This window comes from Macrobrachium rosenbergii, chromosome 2, assembly GCF_040412425.1.
Source record: "Macrobrachium rosenbergii isolate ZJJX-2024 chromosome 2, ASM4041242v1, whole genome shotgun sequence".
Classification (NCBI taxonomy): domain Eukaryota; kingdom Metazoa; phylum Arthropoda; class Malacostraca; order Decapoda; family Palaemonidae; genus Macrobrachium; species Macrobrachium rosenbergii.
This window is the reverse complement of record NC_089742.1, coordinates 27,201,199-27,214,103: the sequence shown is the minus strand read 5'-3', so window position 1 is coordinate 27,214,103 and position 12,905 is coordinate 27,201,199. Positions and strand designations below refer to the sequence as shown.

At 36.5% G+C, this 12,905-nt stretch overlaps 1 protein-coding gene across 9 annotated transcripts in view; it reads right to left on the bottom strand.

Annotated features, from left to right (window-relative positions):
- Positions 1-11,918, bottom strand: part of LOC136844387 (tetratricopeptide repeat protein 39C-like) — a 43,865-nt gene extending 31,947 nt beyond the window's left edge. For 2 of the 9 annotated variants that reach the window (XR_010854868.1, XM_067113531.1), the window contains exons 1-7: positions 11,008-11,871; positions 4,508-4,786; positions 3,388-3,534; positions 2,119-2,329; positions 1,340-1,571; positions 978-1,178; positions 541-709 (exon numbers count right to left, since the gene is read on the bottom strand). Coding sequence is in view for 8 of the 9 variants with exons in the window: in XM_067113531.1 (XP_066969632.1) it covers positions 541-709; positions 978-1,178; positions 1,340-1,571; positions 2,119-2,329; positions 3,388-3,534; positions 4,508-4,744 (1,197 nt within the window). In the remaining variant the exon portion in view is untranslated. Of the gene's footprint in view, positions 1-540; positions 710-977; positions 1,179-1,339; positions 1,572-2,118; positions 2,330-3,387; positions 3,535-4,507; positions 4,787-6,399; positions 6,435-9,464; positions 9,535-11,003 lie in introns of those variants that run through there. The other 7 variants (XM_067113491.1, XM_067113537.1, XM_067113481.1 and 4 more) reach the window with 7 other exon arrangements.
- Between the last annotated feature and the right edge of the window lie 987 nt (positions 11,919-12,905).

The window sequence follows — 12,905 nt, the reverse complement described above, 5'->3', positions numbered from 1 at the left end:
CTAAATACACTTCCATGTGCTTGTACTCCTGCCACACAGCATTTTCAATGTCACCTAGTCAAGGGAATAAGCATATTATGAAAGTGGCCATGCTTATTTTGATCAGGGATCCTTCTTGAATGTTACTGCCACTCTGCCATTGTCATCTTTCTTGGGAGGCAATTTTACAACTCATATTGTTAAGTATTGCATTTAAGTATGCTAGTTATATGAATTATGTCTGAAAGGAAGAGTAATTGTATGCAATATTACTACACAAAGGAAATTCAGCAATGAGGTACACTACAGTTAACAGTTAAGTATTAACAACCACAAAATGTTGGGTTCAACTGATATCTCTTTAAAAATGTTTCTAAGAAACATACTAAACAGTATCACCTTTAATTATGCTTCATTTACTGCCAGCAATTTTCTAGTAATGTAATTTTGCAAACACTAGACGCTGGATGAGATTAATATAAGAAACTAAAGCACGTGGTACTACGTTGCACAAAATATAAATAACCTTAGTGATTTGGCTACAATGGCTCACTTCAGTACCTGTAATCTGTGAACTCGCCCACTGAAGAACAGAAAAAGGGCAGAATGAGCGTAACTCTGCTGTGCTTCTTGGAGCAAGAGGTGTGCAGCCTCAACACCAGCACGAACTTTGCTTCCATCTAAGGCGAAAAAGGGGCGCACGATTGTGTGATACCACAGCAATGTCAAACTGGAAGAGAGCATACAATTGTTAAAACTGACATCATTCAGCAGAGTATAATTCTGTATTACTGGTAACTCCCAGGGACTCTGCTGTCAACACACTTACATACACCTATGAAATGTGCCTTCCATATCACTCAAATTTGCAGATTTCATGGTGAGCATCTCAAAACCTGAATCATGCTATAACCTTCAATTCAATACACGAGTAAAAAAACAAAAATATGAAACACTGTCAAACATAACCCAGAAAAAAACAAACTGCAGTCTCTTACGTTGCCAAAGGAGCTCTCATGTCATTTGATTTTCGAGTGAACATTAGAGCCGAGAGTCCTGCAAGCCTGTCTCCCTGTAGACCAAGGACGTGTACCAGCCGCAACAGGGACGGAGGTAGTAGCGACATACACAGCTGAAATAAACCATAACCAAAACTCACAGAGGCCATCAATCTTGATACCAGGTCAGGTGGTAAGGCTCTGAAAAAAAAAAAACTGATTATTCCTCAAAAAATCAGTAGTATGGTTGGGAATTCGAGATAAGAGTCATCAGTCGCTGATAAGAGCAATAAACACAGAAAAACACATTAACATGACTCAATGGAATTTACAAGCTTTTGCTAACCATTCAATATGCCTACCTTTTTGGCTGATGCTTTTGATTTGAATTCAAGAAGCCTTTCAAATTAGGTACTGATTTTGAGAGAGGTATACGAAGCCCCAAGGCAGAGGTTGAAGGTGACGAGAGCTCTGGGGGTGAACTGTCGTTGGCTGGGCCTGGAACTCCCATTGAGCCTACTGACCAAGACCCAGGGCTCTGTAGTTCTTTAGTACTAGAAGCGAAGGATTCTAAGGTGTCTTCGCTAAGCGGAGCTGGAAAAGACAAATATAAATAACCTCCATCTGGGATAAAAATAGAGCAAATATAAGTAACCTCCATCTGGGAAAAAGTACTGTACCACAGTCATACAAGATTTAACAAATTTGCTGACGTCATACGCAGGGTATAAACCACTATGAAGAAACGTATGGAGAATTATAAATCTTTGAAAAATATGAATTTCATCGCTAAGCATTTCTTCTGCTTGTCCTCAACACAAGCACTAAATTACACTCTGTTCTGGGATACAATACCTATTTTTACACGACTATTTAATTTCTTCCACTGACATTCTCACCACTAACACCACCACCATGGGAATGGATTTCATGAAAAGGATACTTAAAGCAATGAAAAAATAAACCCAAATTAAAAGTACCTCTCAGCTTTCTTCAGAAACATTACATGGAGAATTTTTGTGAGAAATTGGAGTGCCATTAAAACCAGTTCAATGATCTTAGAAACTTAAATGACGGTCTCAGATTGGCCACCTGGCATATTACTCAGAGCATGCAAAGAATAAAAGAATACTGAGCTTACATGGTGCTTCAGGTGCTTCACTACAGGTCTGCTTGTACATTCTCTTGACTTTTGCATAGGCATGTTCGTACACTTTCCAGGCTTTGCGGAGGACCCACCCTCCCTTGACGTAGGAGCCAATCTCCTGCTGAAGGAAAGTGAGGATTGCCAAGAGGACTTGGCAGTCGGCTAAGATCACTTGCTGCTCTAACTGCTGGCCTGGCTCATCTCCCTGGGGGAAAAAAATTTAGGACTGAAGAGTTAACATCACCAATGTTAAGTCTTAAAGCATGTTAAACAATTCAAAACTATTCTCTCATTACAAATATCTTTTCAGCTATGTCCCATATCATCATGACCATTGGACATCAGGTTTTCCTTACAAAGGGACATATTCTGTATAATTTCTGCCTCAAATCCAATTTGGCCCTAGTTCTTATTATGTCCATCTCTAACATTATATATTTGGCCTTGCTCCACTTTTTCCATTTCAAGTACGAATACAGGCAGTTCCCAGTTATCGGCGGGCTCAATTATCAGCGATCCGGTTTTATGGGGCTTGTCTATCCACGAAAATCAGCAATTTTCAGCACCGAAAATCGGCAATTTCTGCTTATCAGCACGGATATATACCTAACGGGTGCCGATACACAATTAACAGCACCGATAAGTGCCGAAAACCACAGATTTTTGGTTATCTGCCCATTTTGATAGTTTAAACACAAAACCCTGTAAAAATGCTTATACCTGAGTATTTCAATAGTTTTATCACAAAAAGTGCACTTATTCATGAAAATTATATGAAAATACAGTAATTTGTGAATATTTCTCAGTGAAAAATACCGCGAATGGGCGAATTTTCCGCCAATAATGGCTAGATATGTGCCACAGAGAAACCCGTGAATGCGTGAGTCCGCGAATCATGAGAACGCGAATACGGGGGGTTTACTGTATATGGCACTTATCAAAAATAATAATACTGTACCTTCAGCTACTATTTCCCATGCTCTGAACATCTTTTATCAAAGCGTTCCCCATTTTATGATGTTTTCTCAAGACACTCCAGCCATGTATCTCAGTATATTGTCGTGTAAAAGCGCAAGCACCTGCTGCCATGATAACCACAGGACTTATTTGTGAAACTTATACTTTTGTTTTGTTCACTAGTGTGATAGTTTTACTACTGTGCTTCACCTACGCCACTGTTACATTTTTCTTAGTGCACTTTCAATATCGGCAGCTTCACAAGCCGCTGTGTCACCAAAGTAACGAACATCACAAGAGACTTACTTGTTCTTGGCCGTTTCTACTCCCCAAGACTATGTTCTTCACCGAAGAGAACCATCCATTCTCCCCACCCCCGCATCTTCGCTCCATGTTCCGCAGTGTTTCCATACTGTGATTGACCTTCTCATCTTCAAAAGACATGACAGCATTCTGAAAGAGAAAAGAAAAAATGAACAGGAAGTTTTGATGGTAAGAAACAGTTTCAGTTTAACCAGGCTGAGTAAAACTTCCTCTCTCTCACAGGGATGTCCTAAAATACAATCAATCTCCAAATTATATTTCTACATATCTTTTGCACCATCTAGTAAGTTACAATAAGCTAGGGCAGTGGTTTTCAACTTTTTTGTGCCCATGGCCCATTTTTGGCATTCCTAAACACTCATGGCCCACTACTCTCAGAATTGTGTAATGATGGTAATACAATTATTATAAAACATTTTCAGAACACTTTATTACTTTTACATTTTTATTTATGGAATTATTTTTCAGAACTTTATTCGTTATACATTTTCATTTCTGAAAAAAGCACTGGCCTGCATTTTCTGTAAATGATTACCATTTTCATCTGTTTAAGATAACACATGGCAGCAAACCCCCTCAGAGACTTGCCCATGACCCTGGGTTAAGCCACTGAGCTGAGGCATTTGGTAACTCTTAGAAGAGATCTGTGAGAACATTGACCTGACTTGTATGCATAAATATTGAAGAGATTTCAAATTTTGTGTATAAATTTTATGGTCAATTAAAATCCTGGATTTCAATGTCTAAGGGCTGCGTTTCCGTTTGTGCGCAGTAGCCAAGTTATCTGAGAGCGTTTATAAAATGATTCAAAAATAATCAGAGTCTTAATTTAACGCCACCATGCAACTTCTGTTTCACAAAAGAAAACGTGAGAAACTATCATGAAATATCCGCAGTAAAAAACATGCTCCTTCAATTACAATATATATATTCTCTTTAATACAGCATTACTGAAGGCTACTGTGGCAAGATGGATTTGCTATCAGGCAGCAACAGAAAACAAGGAAACAACCTAAAACAAAACGGCACAAAAATGTAAAAATACACATAAACTTGCATAGTTTCCCCCTTAAAAAATCCCTCGATGCTATGCAATCCTTACCATGAATGTAAGATAGCAGTATCCCATAGCCATGTGAAGATTATCTTGAGTGTGATGGCGGAAAAGCTCTTCAGCTTCTGTGAATTTGTTGTTGAGCATTAACTGGATCCCATCTCGCGCCAATCGGGTGTATTCTTCGGGGCCGAGACTTCGTCCATTACCCTCCTCGCCATTTCCTTCCCTTTCACTTTCTCCTCCGCCACCACTAGTGTTGCTGCTCCCACCAGCTGAGCACATGTTGTTTACCCCTCAAGGGAGACTGTCAACCCATTACTACACCTTGGAAAATAAAGTTAATAAAATGTGAATTCCTAATGTCTTTAACAATACATTCCATTACTTTAGTATTTTACAGGAGAAAAAGCTATTAGATATAGATTTGCATTAGAATGGAATGGAATATGAAATTTAGGCCAAAGGCCAAGCGCTAGGACTTATTGGGTCATTCAGCGTGAAGGGAAATTCAGAGTAAAAAGGTTTTAAAGGTGTAACAGGAAGAAAACCCTGTAGTTGCACAATGAAACAACTGTTAGGAGTGTGTGGAAAATAAGACAGAAGAAAGTGGACATGAACAGAGGAACAGTAAAAGGAATGGAAGGGTTTACAGCTTGGGGCTGAAGGAATGCTACAAAGTACCTTAAGTCATGCCTATGGTGCACCGTGTGAGGTATACTGATGGCCCTACATCCCTCCAGGGAGATTTGTATTTGAAGGATTACTTTCAGTTAATACTACAGGTCTAAAAAACTGAACAAATATAAGGCTCACACTACCTAAGGTGACCTCTCCTGAAAATGAGACCAATAACACCCTTACTTTGAATATGTTTCATGAATTTTTTAGTAATGGTGTCCCATTTGTTTTGAATAACAGTTCTATGTGTAATTACTTCAAGTGCATTCTCAGAGCAATATTAACTTTTGTTTACTTTTCATCCACACTATTGCATTTAAATATCTGCTTTGACTTTGGAGAAGTGCATGAGCTTGTTTCTGGTGCTCCTTTTTTCCAGGAGCGAGGATATTCGTGTAATGCCTTTTACAGAGTACTGTATAAATTAACCTAATTTTTATAGCAGTTCTCTCTTTCTCTCTTTGATAATTTCCCTCCTTGTGGAGGGCAAAATAATTAAAGATACATGCCCCCACACATTTATGCTACTATGGATTTACTCCTTGAAATGTAGCAGTCATGCATTCTTTCTACCTTCAACCTCAGTAAGTCTAGTGATTCATTGCTTCCACTGGGTTTGTTTTGGGTTCCATTCATTTGTTCTGATATGGCTTTAGCCCAAACATTTTTTCTTCTTTATTTCACCATTTTGGCATGGTAACTCTACTACAGTCTTTCCTTGGGGTACAAAACTCTGAAAGGGCATCACCACTCAGCTGATCTGAATTGTAAAATAGAACGTAATGGCATACCTTCTTATACTACTCCTTGCATCCTACATAACATGAAAATTGAGGACAGGATCGAGTTTCATTTACCAACTGTCTTGACCACAAGCTGTTTTGGAGGGCCCTATACTTTTTATAGACTTTGTGCTAATGGTCAGGCCATCATCTTTATAACCATCTGCAATTATGTCTTATGGATATTCAAGTTTCAAAGAATTCAAGTTCCTGACAATGAATTTGTCCAGAGCTCTTCAGGCTAACACTTCAATATGCCACCCTCTATTTTCAGAGAAATTTCTTTGGCAGAAAAATTTGTTTTTCTAAATATTAAGAGAGTTAGTACCATTTACTGTACAGTATGCTAATTTCCAGCTAACACTTGAATAAATACATCACTTAGACCAACTGGTTTCATTTTACCACAAAATTTATTCAGCAAACAACAAAATATGAGAGCAGTACCTACATCAGAAACACAGCTGAGTACCATACCTGTTACAGAAAATCACCTGAGTCAAGTACAGTATCTGCAACAGAAGAACAGCTTTCAGAATACTTGACGCAGCACTGCCAACTCCACCATAATATTAACACTGCACTGTTGTGCTGCCCATTTCGTTAATAATCTAACCTAGTAATCATTGATCCAGTACTACAATGAAATTAAGTATCCTGTACCTAAAACATACAGCACTTCAGTGTTGAGGACACTAGGCATGAACCTACTGTAAATCTGTGACGTCCTTCAAAATCCAATTCCTGCGGCTAACTCTATTGATTGCCACTTGCTTGCATGACCTCAATTTTGCAATGCTCTTGCTATGCTTGACAGTTATCCAATAACCACATCTTAATTTGATTCCAATACATCTATCACCTCCCGCAGTCATCTGCAGTGAATTTTAAGCACTATGCAGTCAGGCTATTTGTTTTTCAATCCTACTGATAAAATAAAACTTGTCAACTCCTTATACACCTTATAATATGGCATAACCTGCAAACAATATGCAATTTACATTTTTTTTGTGATGTGAAGTACATACCAGGATAGAAATACATTTAGGGAAAAAAGCATAGCTATTATATGGCAGAACAAAAGCACAGCAATTACATGGTAAACTCTTCTAATTAGACAAAACGGACCACTTATTCCCGTTTGCATTCTGTTCAACTTCTTCTTGATTTCCACTACTTGTGATCTACAGCACATTCAAATTAATACCACACCTAAAATATACTTTAAACAAAATATTAAATTAATATTACACCCAAAATACTTTATACAAAATACATCTACATCAAATAGGCTTAAATCCATTCAAAGTACTGTAAACTTTTTCTCTGACCCTTACATAAAAAGGATGACATATGACAAATTAGTTTATTCTGGATAATTCCAGTTGCAACTCTTAAGTCATCAACAAGGTAATAATATGTTTAAGTTTTCTGCGAATTAAAGCATGAAAATGAAGGTAACAGTGGTATTTATGCTTTCTACTGCAGTCTTTAAATGATTTTACAGCTCAAAAACACAGAGGTGCAATTAACCACAGTGAAACAGGGGTCTAACTTCTATCAACCAATACCCAAAGACCTAACTATAAATGACCTCCAAGCCACATAACTTTTAATTCCCAAAGAATTAAATGTACATTCTATTACTTACTCCCATACAATTGAATATACATTCTATTACTTACTCCCAGAATTAAATATACAACCTATTACAGTACTTAGTCAGTATATGCTTCCCATCCAAGATCCTTCCCACTGTAGATGGGCATTCAACCAACATACAGTAGTAATTAACTGCTGCTTAAACAATATGGTATTGCATATACAACAGATATTTCATTTTATCTCAGCTTCTTACACTGATCGACTCTTATGTAATTTAGGCTGCCAAGCCAATTATTGGGGTACTTCTAGCCATTCAGCACTTACAACAGAGAAAAGGAGGAGTTGGAGCTGTTGGACGGCAAGACAAGGTGATCCAGAAAATATAGATGAAGTGCAAGGCTCAGTAATTTTATAGAAGAGCTCTGAGTGGTGCCGTGTTTAGTACCAGCCTCTTGGGTATGAACGTAAAAACTCAAGACAAAAAATGGTACATTTTTAAAATGATCTCACCAATACTACAATATATATAACCTCTTCTACACTGGTCAGTCAAAAATTTTAATTAATAATTTATGAAAAACTAATGGCCTAGGTAAAACTGACAGCTTATTACACCCTTTATTCACAAAACAGGAGTTGTGTTTAGTACCAGCCCCTTAGGGAGGAGTGTAAAAACAAACAAAATATCAAACAAACCAAAGACAAACATAATCAAAAGCCTAAATAAAAGTTGGTAAATATTCTGATCAGTGACTGGCAGGAACCAGGCCGCACTAGTAGCCTTCAGTTTTACCAAATTTTCAAGTCCAAAATGCAATACTGTAATGGTTTTAAGTAAAGCAACCCCTTTTAATCATAGATGCATCCAGGTGTGTTTTATTTTCTTCAAAATTTGCCAAGCCAAAATCTAACACAAAAAGGCTAAACAAGCCTACCACCATTGCAATGAATGACAACCCTAGAATGGATCCAAGTATATGCAAGGCATATGGGAGCCATATGTTCGAGAAGGTACTGGCTAAGGAAACCTGTTATAAAAGGAACTATACTAACCTAACCTATTAGGCCGTGTTACTTAGACACGGGGAGTCCGCCCCGTGAAGGATAATCCACTTTGAACCAAAAGTTCCCTTATAACACTGTGCATATGTGATAGCATTCCAGGATGGCCAGCATACAATAACTTATCAGTTCTGAGGTTAATTACACATTACTTACAGTCAACTGACCAAAAAATAATGGTAAATTCCTGATAAGCAACCAAAATACTGTAGATTAACTCAATTTCCAAGGTAATACCCCGTTCGTAGCTATTCTATAGTTCTACCCGAACTAATATACAGGGCAAAAATCTCAAATATGATTTATTTAAACAGAACCTAACCAAACCTTATGGGCTACAGTGGCCTATAGTGACTGAAAAACCTTTTCATTTATCAAACACACAGGCCTGCGTCTACAGTATTATCCACACTATTAGCACCTAATTTTACAAGAAAAAATCTTAAAAGTGACGGGCTATTTGAATATAAACTAATTTACATAAAAATAACCTTAAATACTACGAGTTGTTTATAATACAACTTAACCAAACCCTACAGGCTACAGTAGCCTACAGTGACCGAAAAACCTTTACGTTTATCAACCCCAAACGTCTATTATCCACGCGATTAGCAAGTAATTTATTGGAATAAATCTTAAATATGACGATCTATTTAAATATGAGTTTCTTAAGCCTTACAGGCTACAGTAAGTTATACAAAACGTAGCTTTCCCTATAAGACACTTCTACAAACCGGCCTCCTTTCAAGAAAGTACCCAAAACCAAGAGGTATTTCATTTAAATCGTCTTTAAACCGACAATAATTAATTATAAAGTAAATTTATCGACAAATAAAGTAACAGTTACTCGTCTGGTACTTAAAAACACTACTCACCATCGCTAAGCTTGCTCGACAGAGTCATAGTTTGACAGTTCTTCATGGAAAGCATTCAATCAAAACAAACACTTCCCAGGATTAGAATAGACATCAATGAGTAGTGTGTCATTAAAATTGATGGTTTAATCTGTCAAAAAACTGTATTTAAATCTTATATGACGTTAAAAATATGTTTAAATGTAAATTAGTCTCTCCAGAGTGGCTGATTTTGGTAAATATACTAAATTCATTGATTCCAAATGGTCAAGGTTTCCTGGTTGTGACTGGAACTCACGCAAACGAGTATTGTATCATTAAAACGAGTGGTTTAATTTATCAAAAACACATACCTAAAGCTAAATGATAAAATTGAGATATTTTTCAAATAAATTTAACAAAAATGGTTTTGGTTAAATATGCTAAGTTACTAGTTCTAAGTGTCCAAGATTTTCTTCACTTCTATAACGTTCTACGCACGAATGAGTATTGTCTCATTAAAGTCAGTTGTGTCAAAAAACCATTTTTACAGTTAAATTTGAATCTTTATATATATTTAATAATAATTAAAACTTAACTGAATTTAATTAAATATGGTAAATCATCTCATCCCAAATCGTCAAGATTGTAATACTGTTAGGTAGAAATATTTCAATTAAGAAAATCGTCTGCTACTACGATCCTTCATGAACGCACAACGAAATAGGTTTTAAGCACAAGCTTTTATTTCATTATAAATATGGAATTTCGACTATTTTACCAGACAAAAACATTGCTAAACTATGGAGGATATAAATTATTGCGTTTCAGCACAAAGAATTCAAAACCAGGTCAATGGGCGGTAAATTAAGTGTCGATGACGTCACGGCAATCAAATATCGGCAAAGTGGTTAATTTCTGTGACTACCACCTGTAATATTAGTAAGGTTAATTCACAGGTAATTACTATAACGAGCGATCTACAGGAAGAAAAACGTCTAGCAGCTTTGGGGGTGAATTTAGGGTTTTGTATAAACATTGGGAAATAGCGCGTACCACCTTGAATTGGGTCAGATCAATAGCGCACGATAAAATTTAAAATTTATAAGAGACTACCCTCACAAAATTCTACTAATTTGTTATTCAGGGTTTGATAAACGCTAAAAGAATCTTCGGTATTCCTAAAATTTTATTTGGGGTGAGCATTGTCATTTTTTTAATTCTTGAAAAAGTATTGCAACCATTTGGGTCAAAGCCTTTGCGCCTTGGGGGTGCGTAGGTCCTTAACCTATAAATTATATAAATTTAGGCCTACGAGCAATTTTAATGATAGTCGAAACCAATGACTTCATAAAAATCTGACAAGATATCCTGAAAATATCGTTGGAGCAGGCCTCATTTTACGAAGTAAATGGCAGTAGCAATTTTTACGCAAGTCATAGCACTGCTTACATACATTCTTCTTTAACTTGACTAAACCTTATAACCTGAACTATTAAGATTGGATGCAATATTAGAAGGGGACGTGTGGGCTGGAAGAAGTTAGGCCTAGTCTATACATTAAACGGAATTATCACATACCTACCTTACACTGTAGATGGGCCTAATAGGCCTATGTACTCCAAGTTGATTTATAAACTCCGTATTTAAGTCAAAATTCTCACGTCCTATCATCCACAGTAAGTTAGGGATTAGTTGTTGACCTACAAAATCTTCAACTAGTGGATGCGTGAAGAGTTTTTATCTAAAGACATTCGACTTATCAGGCACCACCTCCTATTTTTATCTCATCTTGCTTCCCGGCTTATCTTTGGAAGCCTTCTATCTGCTCACGGTAAAACAGGCGAAGTATTTATCGTCAGATTATATATCAGAAGTTCGTTCATTTGATTTAGTTTGATTTTACGAATGTTTGGTCTAATGGCCTGGTACTGGAGCCGTTTGTTTACTAAAAGTTTGTCGGTTACATACCCTAGCTATTTTTTAATAGCCACGTCTTAAAATTCCTCTTGAAACACAAAGTAGTCTTCATTTTGTTAATTCACGAGGTAACTTGATAATCATGCAGCCGATAAAATTACCACAGTCATGTTTTCTATATTAACTCAATCCTTCCACGTTCAACCTAGGCCCAGGTCACACTTCATTATGTCTGGCCTAAAGCATTATAGCCGGTTGCCTAAGAAACGTTCAAATCATGTCTACACCTCCATACGAGTAATATTTATCACTTAGGTACTCTTATTTCGATATTTCTACGCCACAGTGTCTGATTTCACTTAACAATCCAATTAAACCAAGCTTGAATGGTCTGATAAAGCTGATTTGGCCAAGGTTTTCTCAGAAAGGCTAATAGCGGAGCAAAACGGCTTCAATTGAATAGTTCATTCTAACTGTTCTTACCCAAGGTCTTTTCACGACGGGTAATGGCGAAGCAAAAGGGGGTTAAACTTTTCCAAGACTGACTTAAACTCGGTTGGCTACACTGGTGTCCCGCCATTGGTGGTTTGCCTAGAGATACGAAGTATGTCATTAGCTAGTTGGAAGTACCTGCAGTTAAGCTGTTTTGAGCTCATTATGCAAAGGGCGAACAGGGTGTCATTAGCTCAATTTCCATGAAAAACCTGCATAAATTATATGCGTTACAGACTTGCTGGCGTTCTTTTAAAATACGGAGAGGAAAATAAAGTTTCTGCAGCTTTTTACAACGAAATACCTACTAAACTGAACAGTTTCCTAATTATAACTGAAATGGTATCGTACTAGTACGTCAACTTTTGTTAGTCTTTATTGGTAAACGGTATCTTGAAATGCATAGGTATTGGTACAATAAATCGGCATTCTAACACGTTTCCGAAATGCACAGGCAAAATCTGATAAAAGTAAATAATATTAGTACTGGTTGTGCAGTATAGTGCTAAAATTTTTTCATTCTACAACAGGCATAGAATATACTTTTTGATAATATATATATATATATATATATATATATATATATATATATATATATATATATATATATATATATATAATATATATTTATATATATATCCAGTACTGAATTTTATTTCTCTTTTAATATACCTATATATATAATTTTAACATCGTGATAACACAAAATGAACTGAATAGCGTTCTCACTAGTGTTGTCTCTCTCTCTCTCTCTCTCTCTCTCTCTCTCTCTCTCTCTCTCTCTCTCTCTCTCTCTCTCGTTAGTACTGTTTATACCACATTGTTTATTTTCGTGCGTGGTATAGAAATGCTCTTATCCAAAAATTATATAAGATTTCCATCCGCATACACAGTTAATCCACAAATCTACATTCATGCAATTCAACGGGAGTGCATTTCAGCTATAAATTTCTACTTTATTAAATCATCCCCTTTGGTAACTGAACTTATCCCTTGTTCAGATGTAAATTGCGATACTGTAGCTTATTAAAGAAAAAAAAAAAACCATAACAGCAGGAAGTGTATTTATGA